This window comes from Pectinophora gossypiella, chromosome 28, assembly GCF_024362695.1.
Source record: "Pectinophora gossypiella chromosome 28, ilPecGoss1.1, whole genome shotgun sequence".
NCBI lineage: Eukaryota > Metazoa > Arthropoda > Insecta > Lepidoptera > Gelechiidae > Pectinophora > Pectinophora gossypiella.
Genome location: NC_065431.1, coordinates 3,102,071 through 3,127,163, shown reverse-complemented (window position 1 = coordinate 3,127,163; position 25,093 = coordinate 3,102,071). Strand labels below are relative to the sequence as shown.

Here is a 25,093-nt window from a genome sequence, read left to right as displayed (position 1 = left end):
GGGTTGATGAGGTTGGTAATTCACCTCACACACCCACACGATAGAAGAAGAGTAAGTATTATACCGTCAAACCAGGAGAGAATTCAGAAAAAAATTGCTAACCTGGGAATATTATCACTGGACTCCATACTAGCCAATCCGTACAAAAAGCACAGGGTTCCAACAATGGCAGGAGCATACAGCATCTTAGTATAGAATCCGAGCCAGCAAAAGTACAATCCAATTTTGTCTCCAAAGTACCTGCGTACCAACCAGAGAGGCTGCTTCTTGTACCATTTGCTTGGCCGTGCCCATTCTAGATAGAGCAGCTGGAACATATAAATATTCTTTACAAGCGACTCGCAACGGCTTAGCACGGGTATTGTGTTACGCTTTTTGGCTGTCTGGGAATATGAACGAAGATGGATGAAGCTGAAAGCTTTTTCGTTTTTCATTCGCTGGGAGCATAGTCTGTCACCTTATTGTTAAGTACTTATTATATTATGTCCGGCACAGGTGTAGGGAGCGCTGGTAATTATAATAAAACCCCACACAAATAACTGAATGAACTGTATTACTTAATAATAATAATAACTTTATTGAACAAACACATTACAAAGATATTTTTGTTAAAATTTATAGAATATTATGCGCAATTTTACAATTTAAGTAAAAACAGTGGCAGTTCAACAGGGGTACCCATACTAGGCTGTGCCTGTATCTTGGGGAACCAACTTAGGATATTATATTAAATTACAAGATCCAAACATTGAGACGCGTTGGTTTGCTCGCGCTAGAGATGTGACTGACCATAAATGGTAGACTATTAGGTATGTCCCACACAACAGGAGACTCGTGTCATAAAATAAATTATAGTAACAATCCCACATATGGGGGTGTTTTCTCGATGAAATTACTAGTAGAATCCACCCTTAAAGTTTGTCGGGTCCGAAAAACTACACACTGTATAAAATTGATCGCTGCAGGCGGTCGGGCTTTCAATTCATCGCGCTTGGCGACAAGCGTCAAAAAAATCTTAGAATACGAATATGGATCTGTATAACTACATCTTACCCGTCTGTCAGTGAGGGTGCCATCAGTAGTGTCCACATCATGCCGACCCTCGTGAAGTGGAAAACATGCTGTGTAGGTTCCATCGTTGAGCAACCGACGGATACCCATCTGAAAAATATAAATCCTTCAATTTATGACGATCCACTGGGGTTTCCGTCTGAATCGCCGGTCACTCGTATTTTCAGGTGGGTTAAAATGGCCACATCGAAGCAATTCATCTAAGAAAGCAATATTGCAATTTGACATTTGCGCATATAAAACTAAGTGCGCAATGCAAACAAACCGGACGGACCTCCGAAAATGCGTTTCTCGGGAATGTTTTCCTTCACCGCTGAGCCCGTGATAATCATTGTGATCCAAATATGAATTCGAAAACAAATTTGACAGTCATTGGTTTAGGCCTGTGCTGGATTCCTGGACCTCAAAGAGAGAGGCAAGCATTCTGCCAACTGGGCTACCACGTCTGGACGCCCTCAGGCCTGCTGAAAGCTCACGGCGCTCCCCATTTATCCAGAAAAGTGAGGACAATCTTCAACGAGTCATGCCAAAAGAGGATATTTAATAGTTTTAACCGGAATGCGTGAAATGAATAACAAATCACTGACTGACCTTAGTTTCGTTGTTGTCATATTTAGCTCTCAACAATATTTGCATGACCAATAAACTTCTCTGAGCTGGAGAGAACTGAGTGTGTCGATCTTTAACTAGGAACCTAGAAAAAAAAATACAACTGAAGAAAACTGAAATCTGATGTAAAAAAACGTGATGAATTGAAACGGGATCTTCTTCTATCGTGTGAGTTGTGAGGTGAATTACCAACCTCATCAACCCTGGTGTCAGGGTTCTTATTGAGCCGCCAAATACACCTTACGTGGCTCATGTAACGACTACTTACATACATCAGTAAGTAGTAACCGGGACCAACGGCTTAAACGTTTCTTGCGAAGCACGGATTATCTTACTTTTCGACAATCAGGTGATCAGCCTTGTAATGTCCTAACCAAACTAGGGATCACAAAGTGATTTTTGTGATATGTCCTCACCGGGATTCGAACCCAGGCCTGCAGATCGTGAGCCCAACGCTCAGCCACTGGACGGCACGTTAAACCGTTGGTCCCGGTTACTACTTACTGATGTAAGTACGTAGTCGTTACATGAGTCAGGCCAGGGGCCTTTGGCTGCTCAATAGTAACCCTGACACCAGGGTTGATGAGGTTGGTAATCCACCTCACAACCCACACGATAGAAGAAGTAAAAGGTCGATCGATTCTTTTTTATCTAACACTACATATTTAAAAAGAAACGTGTTCTTTATACCTGAAAGAGGTAAAAAATACCGTAAAAAATATTCTATGATATAGGTACACACTGTTCCTCCCGCCGGACTCCCTTATTTTCAGTGGCGGTGTAGAATGAGGGTTCAGGTTCGATTCTGGTGTGTTCATATTCGTACAACTCCTTCCACCGCCGTCGCCATTTTGAATGCCACTTCTTGTCCTTTTCCGTTTGTTTCTCTTCACTCTGTAACCACAATAAGGGTCTTTACAGGCCACGTTCAAAATAGTATAGATGGCGCTGTAGAAATTAAACGTGATAAATAACTATTTTCTCATTATTCGAAATGATAATGATTATTTGATTTGTTTTGGTTATTGATAATGTTTTTCTTTTATTTATTTTTTTATTTTTTGGGAAATAGGCGTGAGTCATTATTCAGGTACCTACACAACAGGTTCAAAAATAAATGGCAGAAACATACATAAAAATAATTGTTGCTTGATGTTTGGATCACATTATGTATCGAATTATGTTGCTACCTATATTGCTTCTCTTTATGTAATAGGCTAGTTTCCAATCAGTCAAATCAGTTACTTTTTACTAAACATCAAAACACGAAATTACTATGGAATTTGTATGAAAAAGCACACTGTGACGCCATAGAAAAACGTGACAAAATGTCGGACTTATTATTACGTTTTTCTTGATTAAAATTACTAAATAAGTTGAATAGAAAAAAGAAAATGTTTTTCGTCAGTTTTAGACCTGTCTTTATTTAGTAATCAGAATTTCATAATTTATCTTGAACCTAGTATACGACCCAATTGTGCCTAAGTGTAATACAAAGAGTGATCATTTATATGGGTATAACAAAGATAAAAAATGCATAAGTCTGGTATCCATGAAATTAGAAGGTTAAAACGAAGGAGTGGGCAGTGGCTGCAAGTTGTCTTTGATTACTTGTGGCTCTGCCCACCCCATTTGGGATTACGGGCGTGAGTTTATGTATGTATGTATGTAAAACGAAGGAAAATCTTAACAGCGCCATCTATTATAGTTTTTGACGAACGTATCTTAGACAGTCCCTTATTATCAAACTAGTCTGTTAATCTATTGCTTTTCTTCTGAGTGAAATTTTTAAACTTAATAATGTTTGCCAACATTATTAAGTTTAAAAATTTCATTTCAAAAAAGGAACGTCACGTCACTTTTTAAGAGAAAAAAGTTTTGGCGGGTGTTCAGTCTGGGACTACGAAGAAAAAAAACAAGTGAAGACTATTATTGTCGAGAGAAGCGAAAACTGAAAGACTAGTTGCTGTATTCTCTTGTATTAATATTTCTTATTATAATTTGTCGTAATAATATTTGGTTTCCGTAATAAGAGTGATATTTGTGCTACTTAACATTTACTGATTAAAACTGGGTATGTTACTAATATTTACGTTTTATTGTATTGTTTGTAAACAATAATAATAACCTTCAAATTATTAACATTTTATAATGGTGCTGATTCCTACACACACCATCTAATTTTATTCTAAGTTATACCTGTCATTTTCTTATCCGCCGAAAAAGACAGGGACGGGTAATCGACAGGCGTAAAATGTATGTAACACACGTCCAATTTAGGCAGAAATTTTAAAAAAACCCTTCCAAAATTCGAGAACACGTCAAAGCGAGATGCCTATTTATTCGCCAGGTTATTCATTCATTTTAAAATTACTTAACAGTTATGTATCATCCGTCCCTTTCCTTTTCGGCGGATAAGAAAATGACAGGTATAACTTAAAATAAAATAAGAATGTGTCTGCAGGAATCGGGCCAATACCTATATTATTTGAACTGTTTATTTCACGATTCGAAGTAAACAAACAAATCAAAGTAAGTACGCAATTGGTGTTCGTCTGAGCCACAACCTAGGCTAGTGGGACACGAAGATAGCGGTGAAGTTATATTTAGAGAATCACGTCACCACGTTTTCACAGGATCCGTTTACCTAACCTGAAGATTTGACAGGTCCGGTTTTTTACTGAAGCGACTACCTGTCTGACCTTCCAACCCGCGAAAGGAAAACCAACCCAATACAGGTTAGGTCACATACCTCCGAAACATATTCTCGGGAATGTGGGTTTCCTCTCGAATCAATAGAAAACACTAACAAGTCCATAAATTTTCCTCAACCACGGAATAGAACAAAGAGAATGAACAGTCCCTAACGCGCATTTTGTATGAGAACCGCCGTCGCCGGTTCAAACCCACTCTCTTTTACTACTACTCCTGCAAACAGATGAGATACTGCTTCTCAAATTGTATTGCCACTTTACCGGCAATATACAGGCTGTTAGTGACACCGTAACGAATACTGAGGGGGATAATTCAGACTATGATTCTGAGTTGATATCAAGTGGAATTTCCCGTCGGAAAATTCATGAAAATTTAAGTGTACTTAAATTTTAAATTTAAATTATATTCCGTTCCATACTTTTGCGACTTAAAATTCCACTTGATATCAACTTAGAATCATGGTCTGAATCATCCTTCAAAGTTTTCGTTACGATGTCACTAACACCCTGTATTATTATATTTTATGTGATAGGCAGCAATTTTATCATTACTTTCCGTAAGATACTGCATACAAAAGTATTTTTTCGATAAATAACCGATCATACTAAGGTTGTTAACTTTCCTGTGATCAGAAGGGATCTCCTTCCATGATAGTCGGTGTCAGATTTTTTGCCCTGCAGGTATATAATGCACAAGACGATCTTTTAATATCCTATCGCGGAGCTTTGTACATTGTAAAGATTGAGAGAGTGCAAAGGTGAAGTATGAACTATTTGCTCATACTTGTTTGGCGCGCGTTTCGCGCTCACTTGGCCCTTCCAATATCTTTCTTCTATTCTGTGATATCAACTCAGATGGTCTGAATCATCACCAGAAGATGTCGTTATGGTGTCACTAACATCCCGTATAATACTCACCCACGCTCTCACAGAAATACTAATAAATCTCTTAGTGGGTAGTTTCATCCCTATTACTTCAGCCAGCCTCATCTCCGTCTTCCAAGGTATGTGGATCTTTAGGAACCAGGTCTTCTCATCAAAGGACAAGCATTTGTTCTCTAGCTCTAATTCTAAGCCTTCTTTAATTAGGTTATCCTGAAAAAAAAAATGCAATCGTATAAATAAAATCCTTTTCATCAAAACGTTAGTAGCATTAAAATTGACTTCCTGCCAGCTCCGTGGTGTAACAGCTGAACACTTGGACACCAATCCAGAGTTCTTGGATTGGGTTCCTAGTCGGGTCAATTTAGAACACGGACTATTTGTATACCAACTGTGGAGTAGCTGTTATACTTTTATGTGTGGTACATAGTTTGGTTTGGACACGTAGAGCTGATGAAGGATAATAGGATTACGAAAACGGTATATATGTACGATAAGATGCAAAAGTTCAATCAGTTTCTTGCAAAGTAATAAATTAACTGGTTGCACTTAAGACCTCCTGGTATATGTCGTTTCTGTAATAGGCCAAAAGCACCTACAAAAACATAAATTTTATTATAATGACAACTAATGGTTCATAATTTCATCACTGTTTACAAATAATTCGCTGGGCTCAGTGACTGCAGTTTTGCTCTTTGATTGTACACATATGGAGAAGGTTATTGGTAGAGCTGGCAGAGGAAGACCTGAGGAAGACGATCTTGTGATCGTCGACCAAATTTTGTCCTGAACAGAAGTAGGATTTACAGAGTAAATCCATCCGGCGTGCGTGTATTAAACGATTGATGAATGCGGAGGAAGCAAGAGAAGTGTGTCAGGATCATAGCGAATGGAACTCCATATCTGCTCGGTTTCGGTGGGGTGGGGTTAGGCGGAAGTTTATGCTATCTGCACGGACAAACTCACCGAAGGTGCACACCGGTGTATCGCTGGAGCGGATTTTGTAGCGGCAAGAATCCGCTCCAGAGCCTCCACCTGCCTTGTCCCTGGTGCATGGCTGTGAGAATCATCTAAGACGAGAAATCTCACCTGAAATGTCCTCCGGTACTCCCTCCTCTTGGCTTCAGCCTCTGTCATGACTCCATAATCTTCCTCCTCATAAGCCAGCACCATGTCGATTCTCCGTCTCCCGTCCCTGAACATTAGGGACTCAGGATCCAGACCCTGAAAAAGGTTTTTTTTCATAAGAACAACCTCGTTTTACACAGACACTACACATTGACGTTATCGTAAAGCGCATCTGTGTGTGCGATGTCTGATGCCATATGGTTCAAGTGTAAACTATGTTCAGCTGCTGGTGGGGAGTGGAGAGTTGCCGTTCTATACGCAGTAATAATCCTACTTCTATACTAAGAGATTGTGTTTATTCTTCTATAACTACTACTACTATTTCTTTCACTCCAAGGTTGCTATTCAGAAATAAAGCCGCCGATTGTACTTCTACTATCGTCTTGTAATACTTAAATGTTAATTATGATGGGTGGATTACGTACAGTCACAAAACTGTTCGTTTGCTATTTAATTATCTATGTGTTCTGAAGAATTCTGGATTAAATATGACGAAGGTCAGCAATTCAAATAATATAGATTTTTTTAATCTTTATTTAAAGAGCTTAGTCACTACTGACTATGTCGCTCTGTAACAACTACATAAGTACAGAAAAAGATAGCAGGTTGAGCTGCTAATCAATATAGTGCTTTAGCTTCCCTGGACAAAGGAAAAGTCAAAACACTGTTACATACTCCAACCTCCTTAATACTACAACATACAATTTGAGTACATTATTCCTATGATTGTCATTCCGAATACACTCTAACATTATGTGCAGTAATCCTCCAAATAATTATTTCATCCTTACCTCTGGATTAGTTTCCCCAATATTTTCTTCCTTCTCATTGGGATAACTTGGCAGTGACAGCTTCCTTTGGTATTCATCTTTGGTACCGTATTCTGAACCCTTGTCAGATTTTGGCTGGAACCAATATTCAATCACACATCACAAATGATGATCAGTGAGGGTTTTCTGATTACGTCACGATTTGACAACGCGTATTATTGAGATAGGAGACATCTTGCGAAGGTGGCGCCAACTAGTGGCGTAAATATTCGCAACATTCTCCTCATTTGACAGACATCTACGTAGCGACATCTGCCTTCGTCGCACGGCAACTATATATCCACGTAGATGGCTATTATTATTCGGCTCGCGCGCGATGCGGATGCCATGCAGAGCCTGCTGTTCTCAGAACTCTGGTGTCAGGGTTAATATTGAGCCGCCATAAACCCCTTACATGACTCATGTAACGACTACGTACTTTCATCAGGGTGGTTAAAAAGACCACATCGAAGCGATTCATCTAAAAAAGCAATATTGCTTTTTGACATCTGTTGGAATTGCGCACTTACTTTTACATGCTCAAATGTCAAATTGCCATATTGATTTTTGGTACAATCTGGGCCTCTTTAAGGCAAGAGTGAATAGGCATTTTCTAGGTACCTAAGTGTCTTCCACCTTCGGCCACATCATGACTTACTATCAGTCATCATTGCCTATCTTCCATAAAAAAAGGATGAATTGCATCGAAGAGGCCTTTTTAAGTTCTCGGGAAGATACATCATTTCGTGAGAAGAAGAAGCTAAGTGTACCTGGAAGCCAGGCAGCGGGGTACCAGGCAAGGCGGGTGCTGTGGGCGCATCCTTGGGGGAGAAAGCCCCGGTTGCTGATGTCATATTCCTCACTAGTCTCCAACCAGGCTTGGGTTTATCATCTGAACTATCCGACCTGATGGATCTTATGTCGTCACGGAGGTGAATCTGTTGACAAAAGATTAGCAAAAAAGTTATTAATTGTCACTTGTGCCATACTGCAGCTACACACATAAACTTACTTCTTTTTGGACGTCTTTTTCTCGAAGGGACGCATGATGGACAATGCAATTTTCAAATGAATGAATAACCCGGGCGAATAAAATAGGCATCACGCTCATATGAAACCCGTTTTATGTGTGCAGTCAACTGAAGTCTGTCGGGTTAATAGCCAGTATAAGATTTTGGAAGGGTTTTTTAAAGTTCTGCCTAAAATTGACGTGTATTTCATAAATTTGTGTCGATTATCCGTCCCTTTCTTTTTCAGCGGATAACAAAAGGACTATAACTTAAAATTAATTTAGATGGTGCTGTTGCTACTTATTGGTGCTGATTCAAGTAAGCTCCATCTAATTTAATTTTAAGCTGTCATTTTCTTATCCACCGAATACGATAGGGACGGATGATTGACGCGTATAAAATTTATGGAAAACACGTCAATCGTCGACAGAAAAAACAACCCTCTCAAAATTTTAATTTGGTCAATAACCAGACAGAATTAAGAAGACAGCACACAAGGTTTTCATTCAATTACTCATTCATTTTAATATTTACAATTGTCCGTCCCTTTCTCTTTCGGCGGAAAAGAAAATGACAGGTATAATTCAAAATAAAAGTAGGAAGTGTTTGTAGGAATCAGGGCCATTGTATTACTTATTATTGTAGTGATCTGTAACTTATATTATCACGTGGTGTTGTGCTGTGTAACTGTTGTTCAAACGGTAACGTTGCGGCCGACATCTGTTTAGTAATATATTAAATTTCGTCGACGAGTGCACATCAATGAGCCTTTAGTACAGTGCTGACGCGACGGGTGACGCCCGCAGTGTGACGACTTTGCCACACTTCAGTGCATTACTGCGCCTCGTCACGCCGACTGTGTGTCAAGAGCTTTAAGTTTAGTGTTGGTACAATGATTAAGTACATCGAATATAGACATGCAGAGCAGACAAAATACAATGTAGGTATAAAAATATATTTTTTGTACCTTCTTATCACCCGACCCAAAAGGTTCACTCTGAAATCAGTAGTTATGTGAGTTTGTTATTGCGAATAGCTTTAGGTTCCGTATTAAAAAAAATATAGCATCACGCTTATATCTCCAAAAGGGTAGGCAGAGGTGTATATAGTATTCACATCCACTCCTCGCCAGCTATGTTTAAGTCCCATGTAATAGGCGGCTACCCCATCATTCATCATCATCAGACCATTAACGTCCCCACTGCTGGGGCACGGGCCTTCCCTATGGATGGATAGGGAGATCGGGCCTTAAACCATCACGCGGGCCCAGTGCGGATTGATGGTTATTAACGACTGCTAATGCAGCCGGGACCAACGGCTTAACGTGCCTTCCGAAGCACGGAGGAGCTCGAGATGAAAAACTTTTTTTTTGTGGTCACCCATCCTATGACCGGCCTTTGCGAAAGTTGCTTAACTTCAACAATCGAAGACCGAGCGCGTTTACCGCTACGCCACCGAGCTCCTCACCCCATCATTAATGAGACACAATTCCTGTAGGGCATGCGCAACGTGACAAAAAATTGTCACTGTCATTTTATCGATACTGACGATATAATTATGTCTTTTTGTCGGTTGGCCTAAATAAGTCATGTCGTTCTGTTAAAATACGAACAAAATAACGTGACACGCATGTTAGAGAAAAAGGAAACTTATGGATTTCGACAAAATTTATTGAATCTTGACTTGGGTGATGACAGGAGAGCGGTGGAATGTACCATCTCCATGTCCGAGTCAGATTTTTTTACGATTTATTTTCTTTTTGCGCGTTTCCCTAACCACGGGTGAGTGGTATTAAAACAAAGGTGAAGGTTAAAGGATATTAAAAAGACAAAATGAGGAAGTTCTACGGCAAGTTCAAAGAAAACGTGAACTTTTGCAGACCGTCAAAAAGAGAAAAGTTGCATATTTAGGGCATGTGCAAGACACGAAAGGTACCAGCTGCTGCAACTCATAATGATGGGCAAAGTCGCAGGAAAAACAAAAGTGGGTCGGAGGAGGAAGTCCTGGTTGCGTAACATCAGAGAGTGGACCTGGATCACGAGTGCGGTCGAACTGTTCCGCCTCGCGGGAGATAAGGATAGATTTTCAGAGCTGATGGCCAACCTCCACTGGTTGGAGAGGCACCTGAAGAAGAAAAAGATATACAACTCTTAAAATGGAAACGTACTACCTTGTTCGCAGGGCTCTCCATGATATCAGCGAGTGAAGACCCGAAGGCAACGTCCGGAGCCAGGCTGTCTGCTGACTTCCATGGTGTCCTGGCGTGAAGGGGCGTTCCAGGGAGCGCTGACTCGTGGCTACGTCGACGGGGTTGTGGTCTAACCTGGAAAAGACAGGTAGGTTTTTTAATGCATGATAAGCAAGCATTTTTGAAATAGACTACTCTGGGCGCCATCCCACTCGCGTCAGAGTAGTGCGAGGCGGAAGGCAAGAGGGAAACCACTGCTCTATTTTTCCCTAAAAATGTAGCATGGAGAATGCTACACCGACAAGAGCGTGGCTCTTAAACTAGTGATGAGACATTTATTTTGACCATAATCTCACCTGGTGGTAAGTAATGATGTGGCCAAGGGTAGGATATGCTTTCCTAGAAAGTACCTATTCACTTTTGCCTTGAAGCATAGAATAGGGAATAATACACGTATACTTATGTACGTGTCTACGTATAGAACAGCAACTTTCCGCCCCCCACCAGCGGCTGAGCTAGGTTTACCTCACCCTCCTCGGTCTTACCTTAGTCTTCAATCGCGTCAGACGTCACACACACAGATGCGCGTGTACGATAATGTCAATGTGTAGTGTCTGTATAAAACGAAGTTGTTTGTATGAAGTGTCCGGGATATGTCTATATGCCGCTGCGTATGAAAGTATAGCTAAGTTGGCGTCAAGATTTCGTCGTATTATGATAGTAACATAACGGGGTAGTTTCCAACCAGTCAAATCAGTTATTTTTTACTAAACGTCAAAACACGAAATCACTATGGAATTTGTATGGAAAAGCAACATGTGACGTCATCAAAATAAAATAAAATAAATAAATAATAGAAAAACGTGACAAATAGTCGCACTTATTATTACATTTCACTTTATAAAATTCACAAATACTTATTTATATATAAAAAGAAAAAAGGGAAAGGTTTTTTGACACCTTTAGATCTGTCTTTATTTAGTAATCAGAATATGATAAGTTATCTTTGACCTAGGAAATTACCCAATTATAAATCAGTGGTATTAAGTAACTGAATCCTTGGCTAACTTCTCTCAAATCGTGTCACGTTTGCCTTCGACCTTTGCAACTTTGCAAAAGACGTCCTTTTACTTAATTTAGGAGTCATAACACGTATAATTACAACTACCCAAATAAATCGTTGTTAAGCGGTCGGTTATTTTTTAGTTATTTCCAGATAATATTCGCTAAAAAAGTCTAGGTAAGCTACAATTTTTGGACAATTGGCTATTTGACAGTTGTAACTTCTTCTATCGTAATTAAAACACATAATAACGGGTTCTTGCCGCGTTTAAAGTAGGGATATGAGACTCCCGATATTTCGACACTATCGAAACACTGTATGTGTGTTCTTCTATCGTGGTGTCAGGGTTACTATTGAGGCGTACAATCGGATGATCAGCCAGGAATGTCCTAACCAAACTAAGGATCACAATTAAATTATTGTGAGAATGTCATTATAAATGTTGAGTGGAATGTACGCTGGCATAAGCGCACCCCGTAACGAAAATTTCAACTACCATCGTAAATATTCACTGACGTAAGTAAGTACTCATTAATATTTAAGTAAGTACCTATGTCAGAAATATATTTAACATGTTGAATGCCATGATGGACGTAATGTGTCTGACAATGTACTTTCCCACGGGGCCCGACCTCATAACCTACACGAGAGAAGAACGTAGTTTCATCTTCCCTCTCTCTCTCTATTTAAGAGCTGCGCTCTTGTCGGTGGAGTGATCACCATTCCTCTCTTCTTCCCGCCAAAACCTTCACCTCCCGATACGACACGACCTGCACCTTCTCTTTTATTTGTTTCATAAATGTTCTCCTAGGTCTACCCCTTCCTCTCTTCCCTTCAATTTTTCCTTCTATAATGTTTGTTATAAATGAATCGTGTCGTATCAGGTGGCCAATCATATTTCCTCTCCGGTTCTCTATAGTCTTCAATATGGTTCTCCTTTCTTCAACTCTTTCCAGCATTTTTTCATTTGACACCATTTCAGTCCAGCTCTACCCTCCATCCTTCGCCAACACCACATCTCAAACGCTTCCAACCTCTCTCTGTCTCTCTGTGTCATAGTCCACGTTTCACTTCCATAGAGTGCAATGCTCCTAATATATGTATGATTTAATAAATATATGTAATTTTTTTATTTAGTTTCATCTCATTTCATCAAAATTCAACTGTTATTATCTCAATTAATTTCATCTCACTTCGTCTCATTTCATCTTATTTCGTCCCATTTCATTTCATTTCCTAGTAGAGACGAACGGAAATACTTAAACGCGGAATATGCAAAAGCGTAATTGGATTCTAGAAATTGTTATGTTCTGGGAAATGTAATTTCGTCACGGAGATTCGTAACGCATAGTATTATGACATTTTCATTATTGGTTGGTATACCGTAAAGGCGTACCCGATTCGTTGCAGATTGGCTACCATAATGTACAGTCATGACCGATATCATGTACTTATCCACTTTAGAACCAGGTCGCGTGAGGAGTTCGGTGGCGTAGCGGTTCACGCGCTCGGTCTGCGATTGTTGAAGCAAAGCAACTTTCGCAAAGGCCGGTCATTGGATGGGTGACCATAAAAAAAAAGTTTTCATCTCGAGCTCCTCCGTGCTTCGGAAGGCACGTTAAGCTGTTGGTCCCGGCTGCATTAGCAGTCGTTACTAACCATCAATCCGCACTGGGCCCGCGTGATGGTTAAGGCCCGATCTCCCTACCCATCCATAGGAAAGGTCCGTGCCCCAGCAGTGGGGACGTTAATGACAGTTCAATTTGTCCAAAAAGTAAATGGCACTAAAGTGTAAAAGTATTAGTGCTCGGGACCGTACTTAAGTATCGTCATAGAATAAGGAATCATACTACGTGTAGAACGGCAACTCTCCGCTCCCCACCAGCGTCTGAGCTAGGTTTACCTCACCCCCTCGGTCTTACTTTAGTCTTCAGTCGTATGGGCGTCAGACATCACACACACGACGATAATGTCAATGTGTAGTGTCTGTGTAAAACGAGGTGTTTTGTGTAACGTGTCCGGGGTGTGCTAGAGGGCAATATTGCTTTTCAACCCTGGCTCATGCTTGCTAGGGTCGCTATATTTAAGTCCCATATAATAGTCCACCCGTTAGCCGTGGTAACCCAGTTAGTAGAACGCTTGCCTCTAACTTTGAGGTCGCAGGTTCGTACCAGCAAAGGCCAAAACCAATGATTGTCGAATTTGTTTTCGAATTCATGTTTGGATCATAAATAATTATCACGGTGAAGGAAAACATCGTGATGAAACCCACATTCCTGAGAAATGCATTTCCCTTTGCGGATTGGACGGTCAGACAGGCAGTTCTGTAAAAAACCGGTCCTGTCAAATCTTCAGGTTTGGTAAGCGAACCCTGTCAAAAAACGGGATAACTACCAAGAATACCAAGGCAGTCCATACCTGATCTTCAGCAGCGTCTGACAGGCTGAGCTCTGTTCGGGTGGTGGACGTGGAGCTGTCCAGCTCATCCCACACGTCGTGGGCCGTCACGCTCGCTGTGGGAGGTTCAGAGCTGATTCCATCTGGAAGAAATACAATAGTTTATAAAAGACAAAAATTATATCGTCAGAATCGATAAAATAACCGTGACAACATTTTATGACGTTGCGCACGTTAGGCCACCTGGCCTTTCTTTAAATTATCCTAGTTTTGATCGCGTGTCTAAATATACATAAAGTTGCGTCGGTAATCCTTAATGGACAAAGCCACGAGCAATTAGGAAACAACCTTACATGGTTGACCGTATTATAATATTAGGTAATAAAATACTTTACTAAATCAAGTCCCATGTAATGGCGAGTAATTGCCATTAACCGGGCACAAATCCAGGAAACCACGTGGTATCAATAATCCAAACATGACTTCAAACTCGTGAAAGTTATGTTCAGTGGTTCAGAGCCCGAGATTAGAACCCACTGCGATGTTGTCTTCATCTGTGTGAATTTGTTTTGTATGTTGTGTGCAATAAAGTATATTTGATTTGATTTGATTTGATGTAAGTGATTTACAGGGTCACGAAAGGGGTCGAAAGTAAGTCACCGAAACTTACATAAACATAACATAAACGACCTATATATACCCACTGCTGGGCACAGGCCTCCCCTCAATCAACCGGAGGGGGAAACACCGAAACTTACCTGATCTAAATCCTTCCTTCTTAGCTCGACCACCGTCATCGCTATTCCTTCTAGAAGACGCTTCGCTCTTTGTCTGCAACTTTTCAGTCTCATAGCTTATCTTGTCCAACTTCTGGCCAACGTATTGGCCAACCTTCTCCAACCCGTGGCCAACCCTTTCGCCAAATTTGTCAAAGTTTCGCCTTGGCGCGCGCTGGTTCAGTCTAGCCACCACTTTTTGTACTGTTATCTCTTCAATCTCGTAAGGGTTTGGGATTTCTTCCATTTTCTGGAGACAATGGAAAAATATACTTTAAAAACAACATAATACGACACAACTTCAACCTGGAATACCTGAGTTCAGACAGGTCCAGTGAGAAGTCCAGTTTCCAATCCCGGTGGGAAAATAACTGCTTGGTTATGATCAGAGTGATCACCCGATCATGCGAAAATGTGATGAGCCGTACTTCGGAATACCTCGGGAAACCTTCAAGCCGTTGGTCTCCGTTACTACTTACTTCTTCTTCTAACCTGTGTATGATGAGGTGGATTACCAACCTTATCGACCCTGTCAGGGTTAGGATAGAATGCTGACTATTTACTAATGTAAGTACGTAGTCTTTTCATGAGCCGCGTCAGGGGTCTTCGGCGGCTCAATAATAACCCTGACGCCAGGGTTGATAAGGTTGGTAATGCACGTCACAACCCACATGATAGATGATAGATGAAGGATTGGTGACGTAAATCAAGCTAGCTCCAAGCTCGAGTTGGTGTGGGACGGAGAATGTCCTTTCTCCACGTAGTATGTATAGGTACCTACTACGTGGTCCTTCCTATACAGGGTGTTAGTGACACTATAACGAGTTCGCGCCCAACTGGGCACCCTCAGGCTTGTTGTCTTAAACGTTGTACCGGGTGAGAGCCTTCAGCGCTCTCCATTTGTCCGGCCAAGTAGTTAATGCCATCTGCGGCAAATCTACAATAAGTCACGTCAAAAAGAAAGTGTAACGAGTACCGAAGGGGGTGATAGGGTATTTGACTGGGTCCAAGATAAATTATGAAATGCTAATCTGGAAATAGAAGCCAGTCTCTGATGACCAAAAACCAATCTCATTTTGCTTTTCGACTTATTTTCGAATTTTATTTATGAATAGTAACAATGACGTTTGAACGCTTATATTGATGACGTCACAGGACAGTATTTCCATCCAAATTCCGAAGAAAACTTTCGTTTTGACGTTTCGTAAAAAGTGTCTCATTTGGTGAGGTTGTCAAGTAGCTTACTCAAACCATAATTCTGAGTTGATATCAAGTGGAATTACCAGTTGGAAAATTAATGAAAACATTAGTGTTTTTTTAATTATTATCTTCTGTTTCGTACTTTTGCTGTCACTCTTCTTATCGTGTCGATGGCAAACTAAATAGTATCAGCCCAAAACTTGGCAACAAGTATGGCGCTATCTGCAGCGCTCATCAGATCCTCCTGCGTGCAGGTGTTCGGGCTCGCAGGACACGATGTAAGATGTTCCATCGTTTGGGGAACAGTGCCGCACTTGCACTTTAAGTCCGAGCCATCCGAGAAACCCCACCTGAACAAATTGTCCACTTGACAACAACTTGACTTGTTGAATTGACGATGTCACTAACACCCTGTATACGTACTAGCCATCATATCCCTAGCGTTATCCCGTTTTTCACAAGGTCCGCTTACCTAACCTGAAGATGTGACAGGTCCACTTTTTACCGTGGCTACTGCCTTTCTGACCTTCCAATTTTGCAAAGAAAAAACCAGCATAATAAAGGTTAGGTTACACACCTTCGACACTCGGGAATGTAGGTTTCCTCGCGATATTTTCCTTCACAGCTGAGCACGTGATAAACATATCCAAATAAGAATTCGAAAACAAATTCGAAAATCATTCTCTACGTACGGTCACGAGTACTAATATGTATACACTTTGAAACCATGTCACATTAACTTTTTTGACAAATTAAACTGTAAGTCTCATTAAATGTCAAATATGATAGTGCGAAAAGGTTCTAAAGTGGGTACATGATATGGCTCATGACTGTACGTATGGTTAGTTCTATGCCTTGAGTAAGGAAGAAAACGTCATTAAATATTTAAAATCTTGACCTGAACCCACCTCAAAATAGCCGCGCCGTGATGACACCCACACACGCCCTCGCTTTGTGGGGTAGGCAGCAACGCCCACGCGATGACGCGCCGATCAATATTATTACTATTTTATTAACGTGGGCTTCGTGTGGGTATGAGATGGTTCGGTCGAGTTATGGCGACTTTATTATTTTTAACCCCCGACGCAAAAACGACGGGGTGTTATAAGTTTGACGTGTCTGTGTAAACGTGTATGTGTCTGTCTGTAGCATCGTAGCTCCCAAACGGATGATCCGATTGTATTGCGGTTTTTTTTGTTTGAAAGGTATATCAGTCGAGAGTGTTCTTAGCTATGTTTGGTGGAAATCGGTTCTGGTCTTCAAAGTCATCAGGTCGTTTGTTAAGTGTGATAGGAATGTTACACGCTCAGTTTGCTTGCAAGCATATGTGGGATAAGTTATTTTTTGCTTTTTATAAGGTTTAGCATTTTTAACCTTTTGTCATAATAATTGAGTAATTTTTTTTTGATCGGGGTTTTTTTTTACATTTTTAATTTAATTTTTATTAACACAACATCACGACTGTATCCCCGAAGGGTTAGGCAGAGATATACACCTACATAGGTACACCTACTCCTTGCCAGCTGCGTCTAACTCCCATGTAACAGGAGGCAATCCTATAGCTATTAACCGGGCACAAATCCTGAAGAATTAAGAACTTATAACATAAACAACCTATATACGTCCCACTGCTGGGCACAGGCCTCCCCTCAATCAACCGGAGGGGGTATGGAGCATACTCCACCACGCTGCTCCAATGCGGGTTCGTGGAGGTGTTTTTACGGCTAATAGCCGGGACCAACGGCTTAACGTGCAGCAATTCATCTAGAAAAGCAATATTGCTTTTTGACATGTTTGCATCGCGCACTTACTTTTATATGCGCATAGGAAAATTGAAATATTGATTTTTTAGATAAATAGCATTGTTTTGTGTTATTATTGTGTCACTGATTGCCTCCGTGGTCCAGTGGTTGAGCCCTGGTTTCACGATCCGGAGGCCCCGGGATCGAATCCTGTGGGGACATATCACAAAAATCACTTTGTGATCCTTAGTTTGGTTAGGATATGACGCTGATCACCTGATTGTCCGAAAGTAAGATGATCCGCGCTTCGGAAGGCACGTTAAGCTGTTGGTCCCGGTTACTACTTACTGATGTAAGTATGCTTAGCAACCCTGACACCAGGGTTGATGAGGTTGGTAGTCCACCTCACAACCCACACGATTGAAGATTGTGTCACTCGCCTAATCGCCGTAACTCAGTCACCACCTACTTCGTGACAGCGGTCATCATCACATGTATGATGATATACGTAGATAAAAATAATGGAGTTTTATTTATAATGGTAAGGAATTTACCGATCAAAACACCGGTTTTTGTTTTCACATGGGTAAACACGGGTTGTTAGTTGTGACTTCTGAATACATCCCGCTTAGGGACGGTAGCTGATATTGGCGCCCGAAGGACGTAACATACGCCTGATGACCCGATTCTAATTGAAGGAAGGAGAGGAAGGGGTAGACCTCATCATCATCATCATCATCATTGGCCTTATACGTCTGTTTCAGACGATTTATGACGTCATTGCCTCGAAGAAATGCACTTTCTTTCATGGCTGTATTTAGAATACGAAACAAAATTCAAAATATAAATATAAATGCATGCCTAAATATTTTTTCTTTTCTTTTTTAAGTTATTTTGTCAATTAGCGTAAGGTACAATTACGAAAATTGTTATGGAAGAGCGGAGTCACTTTTTTTTTTAGCGTTGGGAAATGCTTTACGCATACCACGCCACCCAGGGGGGCGATGTGGTTATGTGAGACTCCCCGGAAAAACCGGGTATACCCACTAAAACCCAACGGTGGTCCTCCTTGCCGCCACGTGGCGGGGATACGGGAACGCAATTGCACACAACTGCGTCCCCGCCGGCGGATGAGCGGAGTCACCTAATACAAGCATATCTGTGCTTATAAGGTGGCTCCAAACCCAGTAAAAACTATGTACCAAAAGATACTGCAATAAACTTTTTTTTTTATACTACAGTCGTAATGTCGGATGAATTCGAAAACAAATTCGACAATCATTGGTTTAGGCCTGTACTGGATTCGAACCTGCGACCTCAAAGTGAGAGGCAAGCGTTTTACCAACTGGGCTACCACGGCGTTTAAGACATATTACATTATGGTTATTGAAAGTGGTGGTGTAATATCTGTACCGTCGGTGAAAAGTAATACAACTCGAGTTGTATCACTTTTGAGTTATTAGCACACACTTCATGTTCAAAAAATTCTCTTTCTTTCTGTCTAATTCTCGTAACTGTAGCTATTATAAATACGGAGATAATTTTTGTGTTCAGTGATATAAGTACTGTTTGTGAAGGATTCATGCTGTTATAACACGTGTAACATAATTCATCTTAACTTGTATTAAAGTGAAATGAAGATTTTCATTAAATATTTTGGTGTAAGTAAATGCAACTCAACATATATTAAAATACACGCAATCCTTGAATTCTCACGGTCCGTGTTTAATGATATAATTTTAGTTGTAACATCAAACACCAAATTTATTTTTTCGTGAAAAGTAATATAAATTAATATATATCAAAATATTTCAGAAAATACGATCTTGGATATCAATGACGTGTCGTGTATAATGATACATACAAGTTCGATTCCATGCGCCACCAGTGTGTATCCTAGGGTAACCTCCGCATAAACCTGTCTATGGGAAGACATTTTGTCTAGAGCCACAGCAAACCATATCTGATCCGCATTGCGAATGGGTATAGGTTAAGTTAGTACTTCAGACCAAACCGTATTTTTTCTCTTTCTGCTAAGCCACCTTGTAGTACTTAATTATAGTACCTCAATAAGTTGTGGGTCCTGATCATGGCGTCGTTATCACCGTGGCAGGGTTAGTCAAGAGGTATTTGAGATTTGTCATAACTGTCGTTAGTCTCCTTCCCTTAGCTTGAAGCATAGCTGTTTTACATAGTTTTCTTGATTACATGCAGGTTAAGCGGTGGCAGATTGAACGCTGCCTTCATTGCTAAGGAGGTTGTAGACGTGAAATAATGGCTCCAAATATTATCGAGCTCTAATTAATATGCAAGCCATTCAATACACGCTGGTTAGATCTTTGATGCAAGCGCCGGTAGTGGTATTTTTGAACCTACACAGCCGTAGATGATCGTACATACTTTTGGGTTTAAGGTCCTACTGGGATCCAGCTCGGCATCGGCAGCATCGGGATCTACCACATCTTCTCAAGAGAAGATTACCAGTTTCTCAAACACGTTCAATGGTGTAAATTTGTCGAGCTTCCTCATTTTTATATAGGGAATAACTACTCTGAACTCTTGAGCACCACCAGTAATATTTTTTTCTGTATTTTGATTATATAAGAGAGAATTACGCACAGGACTGTGAAAAATGGAAAGAGGAAGGGGAGGCCTTTGCACAGCAGTGGGATCTTGAAGGATAGATTAGATTAAAATAAATAATTGGCAACACCACGGGCACAACCTCTTAATTAAACCAGGTCACAAAGTTTGTAAAAATCCCAGGAGATATTTGAGCTTCTGAAAGGAGTTAGTTGGCTTACATAGTCAATAAAAGCACGCATAATGGACCACTTGCGTTTAATGCGGAAAACTGAGCCCATTAAAATAACATTACATATGGGAAATTCGAGTATTCATTGAGTCAAGTCAGGGGCCTATGGCGGCTCAGTTATAACCCTGACACCAGGGCTGATAGGGTTGGTAATTCACCTCACAATCCACACGATAGAAGAAGAAGAAGATGGGACTTTTGCTCATACATGTTGTGCCGACCCCACCTAGAGTAAGATAAGGACAGGAGGATGATGATGATATAGTGGGAAGTTTGCCCACTTCACAATAGTGGTCCATACGCGAGGATACGCGGAAAGTCCCCCACGTGTGCTTACGTGTAGAGTTTTGCGGAAACGAGCTCATTTAGCTTAACCATAACAGACCATGGTAAAGGTGATAAGACCTACCCTGAGGATAGCCCTGTGTAACCTATAGGTTTGGAGGTGAACCAATGATCTTCATTTTCACTACCTATTCTTATCGTCAACATTGATTCGACTCCGTTTATCGTTTTGTCAATGTTGCGGGCTACCATTAGACCGGGATTGAAATATCGAATGTTACTTTACTTTAGGGGATTTTGATTGTGGAGTGAGTTGTGATCTTTTAAATAGTTTCAGTAGGAAAGAAGTAACACTTACCGGTTTGTGTGATTTTGGTTTAAAAGTACGTAGGTACATCACCTTTATCTTCAGGCCATACTGCCAGGCTAGCCCGAAACATTCAAACATTCCTAATGATCAGTCTTAATATGATTTCTCTTACCTTCATTTGTTAGGGGTGGAAAAAAGTGGTTTTGATTAGGGGCGTAGTGTAGTGGACAAAATGTGTTTGTAGCGGGCAGCAGTGGTGGTTTTGACCGGTTATTTATGAGTTTTGAGAGTAAAATCATAACAAAAATATCTTATTATCGCCACCTTACACTATATATACGTGTACCATCTTTATATGTATTTATTACGAGAAATTCGTAAAAACATGTATCATTTTACACAATAAAACCAAAAAAATAAGTCATGTTAAACCACTTGACACAAATTCGTCATAGTTTATCGTTTGTGTCAATTGATATAAGTTACGTTTCTTTACTTTTTAAAGAAAATAAATAGAATTTTGCCTTTCTACAACTTTATAAAATAAACTTTCTTCCAAGACATTTTGTTTTTTGTAGAATAAGACTGTAAAATTATTAATTGAAATATGATATATCAACGATGACTTTTGTATAGTTATGTGTGTAAAAAGGTATAACTAGACTTGTATCAAATTACACAAAATAAAAGTTGGTGTCAACTGATATATGTAATTTATTTTGATCCTCTACCATTTCTGTTTAGGTTCTAAATATAACTAAATATTAGAAAAGAAACCTTCCATCATCACCTATCGACACATCTAACTTCTGTTCCATTATTCCTTATAAGTCGCGAGCTAGAATTTTTTTAACTTTAAACTCGATTTTCTCAAAACTTGAATTTTGGACTTGTATTACTTTTCACCGACGGTACAGATATTCGCCGCATGGGAAAAGTTCGGTTGACATTTCACCATAGAGCAAGCGGTCGATACTGGTTCATTATTCAGTTTATATACGCCCACAGTTAAAGCCAATAAGGTCACTGGATAGTTCAGCTAACTAGCATAGGTAGCGATGTCTTCTTCTATCGTGTGGGTTCACGGAATGGGTTCCTAAGTTACTTAAAGTATCAGAAATTACTACATCCAATTTCAGTAGCATTATTTAACCATCAGTAAGCAATGTAAGAGCCACGCTCTTGTCAGTGTACCATGCTACTTTTTTAGGGAAAAATTGGGTAGCGGTTTCCCTCTTGCCCACCACCCCGCTGCTAGTTGCTAAAGTGTCGCCAAGTTGCTAAAGTGTCAGCAAGTTGCTAAAGTGTCGTTAAGTTGCTGAAATATCACCTAGTTGCTAAAGTGTCGCTAAGTTGCTTATGTGTCGCCAAGTTGCTACAGTGTCGCCAAGTTGCTAAAGTGTCGCCAAGTTGCTACAGTGTCGCCAAGTTGCTACAGTGTCGCCAAGTTGCTACAGTGTCGCCAAGTTGCTAAAGTGTCTCCAAGTTGCTAAAGTGTCGTTAAGTTGCTGAAATATCACCTAGTTGCTAAAGTGTCGCTAAGTTGCTAAACTGTCACCAAGTTGCTTCTTCTTCTATCGTGTGGGTTGTGAGGTGGATTACCAACCTAATCAACCCTGGTGTCAGGGTTACTATTGAGCCGCCAAAGGCCCCTGACATGGCTCATGTAACGACCACTTACAACAGTAAGTAGTAACCGGGACTAACGCATGGATCATCACTTTCGGACAATCGGGTGATCAGCCTGTAATGTCCTAAACAAACTAGGGACTAAGTAACTTTTGTGATATGTCACCACCGGGAATCGAACACAGGACCTCCGGATCGTGAGCCCAACGCTCAACCACTGGACCACGGAGGTCGTTGAAAGCGATGTGTGATACAAGAATACATGAGAAAGTGTCATGTATATATTCCCTTTCTTTTTATCTTTTATCTTTTTTTATGGTTCCTAACACGGAATGGAAGAAGTTGGAAAGGCCCTAACGCGCATTTTGTATGAGTCCAACCCCGCTCTCTTTTACCACTATTCCACCAAACAGATAACTACGACAGCTTTACTGTTTCTCAAATTCCATAGGCATTTTAAATCAAATCAAATTAAATCAAAATCAAATCAAATATACTTTGTTTTAAGTTTACGCGGTTATTATCATAATTAAAACACATAATGGTGCTAATTCCTGTAAATACCATCTAATTTTATTTTAAGTTATATCTGTCATTTTCTTATCCGCCGAAAAGGAAAGGGACGGGTAATCGACAAGCATAAAATTTATGGAACACACGTCAATTTTAAGCACAAATCTAAACCAACCGTCTAAAAATTTTACACCCGTCAATAACCCGACATAGTTAAGTAGACAGCACGTCAAACGGATTGCATACCCGCGACGTACCTTTTGATTCGCCCGGGTTATTCATTCATTTACTCATTCTTCCTAAAATTAAGAGCTGTGAATCATCCGTCCCTTTCCTTTTCGACGGATATGAAAATGACGGATATAACTTAAAATAAAATTAGGCGGTGTCTGCAGGAATCGGGGCCAATAACGGGTTCTTACCGCGTTTAAAGTAGGGATACCGGGAGGCGGCCGGGCGGGTGTTATATCGGGAGTCTCATATCCCTACTTTAAGCGCGGTAAGAACCCGTTATTATGTGTTTTAATTTTCAAATATACTTTATTGCACAGAACTAAATTTCAACAATCAGACATAACACACGAGTACAGTACAATTTGGGCGGCGTTATTGCTCTAGAGCAATTTCTTCCGGGCAACCACCAAAAGGAAACAAACATTTACAAACAACTTGTATGCGGGATGGTGCAACAAAAAATAAATACCTAAAAGTAAAATTAAAGTTAATATAATAAATACTCTACTCTATACTATACGTACATATATACCGGCAACCTAAAAATAAATTAAAAATAAATAAAAATAAACTAAAAATAAAACTAAAATAAATGGCAACTAAAAATAAATAAATAAATAAAATAAAATAAACTTATATAACAACACCGGGCATAAATCCTAAAAGCCTCGTGAAAATCAACCGTAATATACGTGCAACCAATTATTTTATTACTTTGCAAGAAACTGATTTGATTTTAGCAGCCCATCGTACCTCTACATTCATCGCGTGAACTAAGTAACCACACGTCACCGAGCTAACAAAATTGTACCAACGTGATATGTGAAGGTTTATTTTATTGAATTAATAAACTTTATTTACACCACAAACAAAACAGTTACTTACAGAACAAAAATATCAAATACAAAAAGAAAAACATTTTCTTTTTTCTATTTAACTCATTTATGAATTTTAATTAAGAATAAAATAATTCAAAATTAAATAAATTATGTACAATTAACATTTAAACTAAGTTAAACTTAATTAAAAAGCCCGCCTCCTACCGAATTTCATTTTTTCTTTTTTTTTCTTCTTTTTTATTGAATTAATCTGAGTTCCTCTAACTACTGAACTCGTATTATAACCTTTCAAACATGGGTTTGTTCAGGCTTTTTGGCGGGAACGGGACAGTTGCTTTCTTCATTGAATAATCAAAATAATTAATACGAAGTGGTGGTTTTGTGGTTAGTGATCGCATTAAGTTAGTCGGAAAGCATTCGCGACAGTGTTATTATATCGGAATATTCAGTAAACAAAGTGTATCTATCTATTTTCGCTTCGTGCCAACAAGCCGCTTCATAACTCAAAAGTTTATGCGGACTTTTAAAGACTTTTAATATAAAACACTTAATTCGTTTGGGGTTCGGAGTAGGTGTCTGCTCCGAGGGTGAGGGCTTAGGTTTCATTATTCATGGTCATCACCTTTCATAATTTAATTAATCATCAAGGAAAAAATACCGAAAGACATGGCTGTATGGGCATAGTTCCCTTTGCCTTACCCTTCGGGGAAAATCAAAACAAAAAAAATGGGTTTGTTCATGATAAACAGTCACGTAACTACGTTAATGACGGGCGCTTTACGTAAATTGAATAAAGTATCGTTATTTTTATTACTTATATTTTGACGTCAAAATCGGTTCCATTACGTTTTGAATATTTGATGAAATTCTACCCACGAC

At 39.9% G+C, this 25,093-nt stretch overlaps 2 protein-coding genes across 2 annotated transcripts in view; one reads left to right on the top strand and one right to left on the bottom strand.

Moving 5' to 3' along the window:
* Positions 1-25,093, bottom strand: part of LOC126379116 (anoctamin-4-like) — a 50,292-nt gene that overhangs the window by 19,036 nt on the left and 6,163 nt on the right. Inside the window, exons 2-12 of the mRNA XM_050027729.1 lie at positions 14,630-14,897; positions 13,893-14,014; positions 10,394-10,546; positions 7,984-8,151; positions 7,196-7,309; positions 6,366-6,500; positions 5,313-5,489; positions 2,423-2,574; positions 1,663-1,765; positions 1,054-1,161; positions 103-308 (exon numbers count right to left, since the gene is read on the bottom strand). Coding sequence (XP_049883686.1) covers positions 103-308; positions 1,054-1,161; positions 1,663-1,765; positions 2,423-2,574; positions 5,313-5,489; positions 6,366-6,500; positions 7,196-7,309; positions 7,984-8,151; positions 10,394-10,546; positions 13,893-14,014; positions 14,630-14,894 — 1,703 coding nt within the window. The 5' untranslated portion in view covers positions 14,895-14,897. The remainder of the gene's footprint in view (positions 1-102; positions 309-1,053; positions 1,162-1,662; positions 1,766-2,422; positions 2,575-5,312; positions 5,490-6,365; positions 6,501-7,195; positions 7,310-7,983; positions 8,152-10,393; positions 10,547-13,892; positions 14,015-14,629; positions 14,898-25,093) is intronic.
* The window catches only part of LOC126379195 (scavenger receptor class B member 1), a 155,821-nt gene continuing 141,142 nt past the window's right edge, over positions 10,415-25,093 (top strand). Inside the window, exon 1 of the mRNA XM_050027878.1 lies at positions 10,415-10,559. The gene's annotated coding sequence lies outside the window, so the exon portion shown is untranslated. The remainder of the gene's footprint in view (positions 10,560-25,093) is intronic.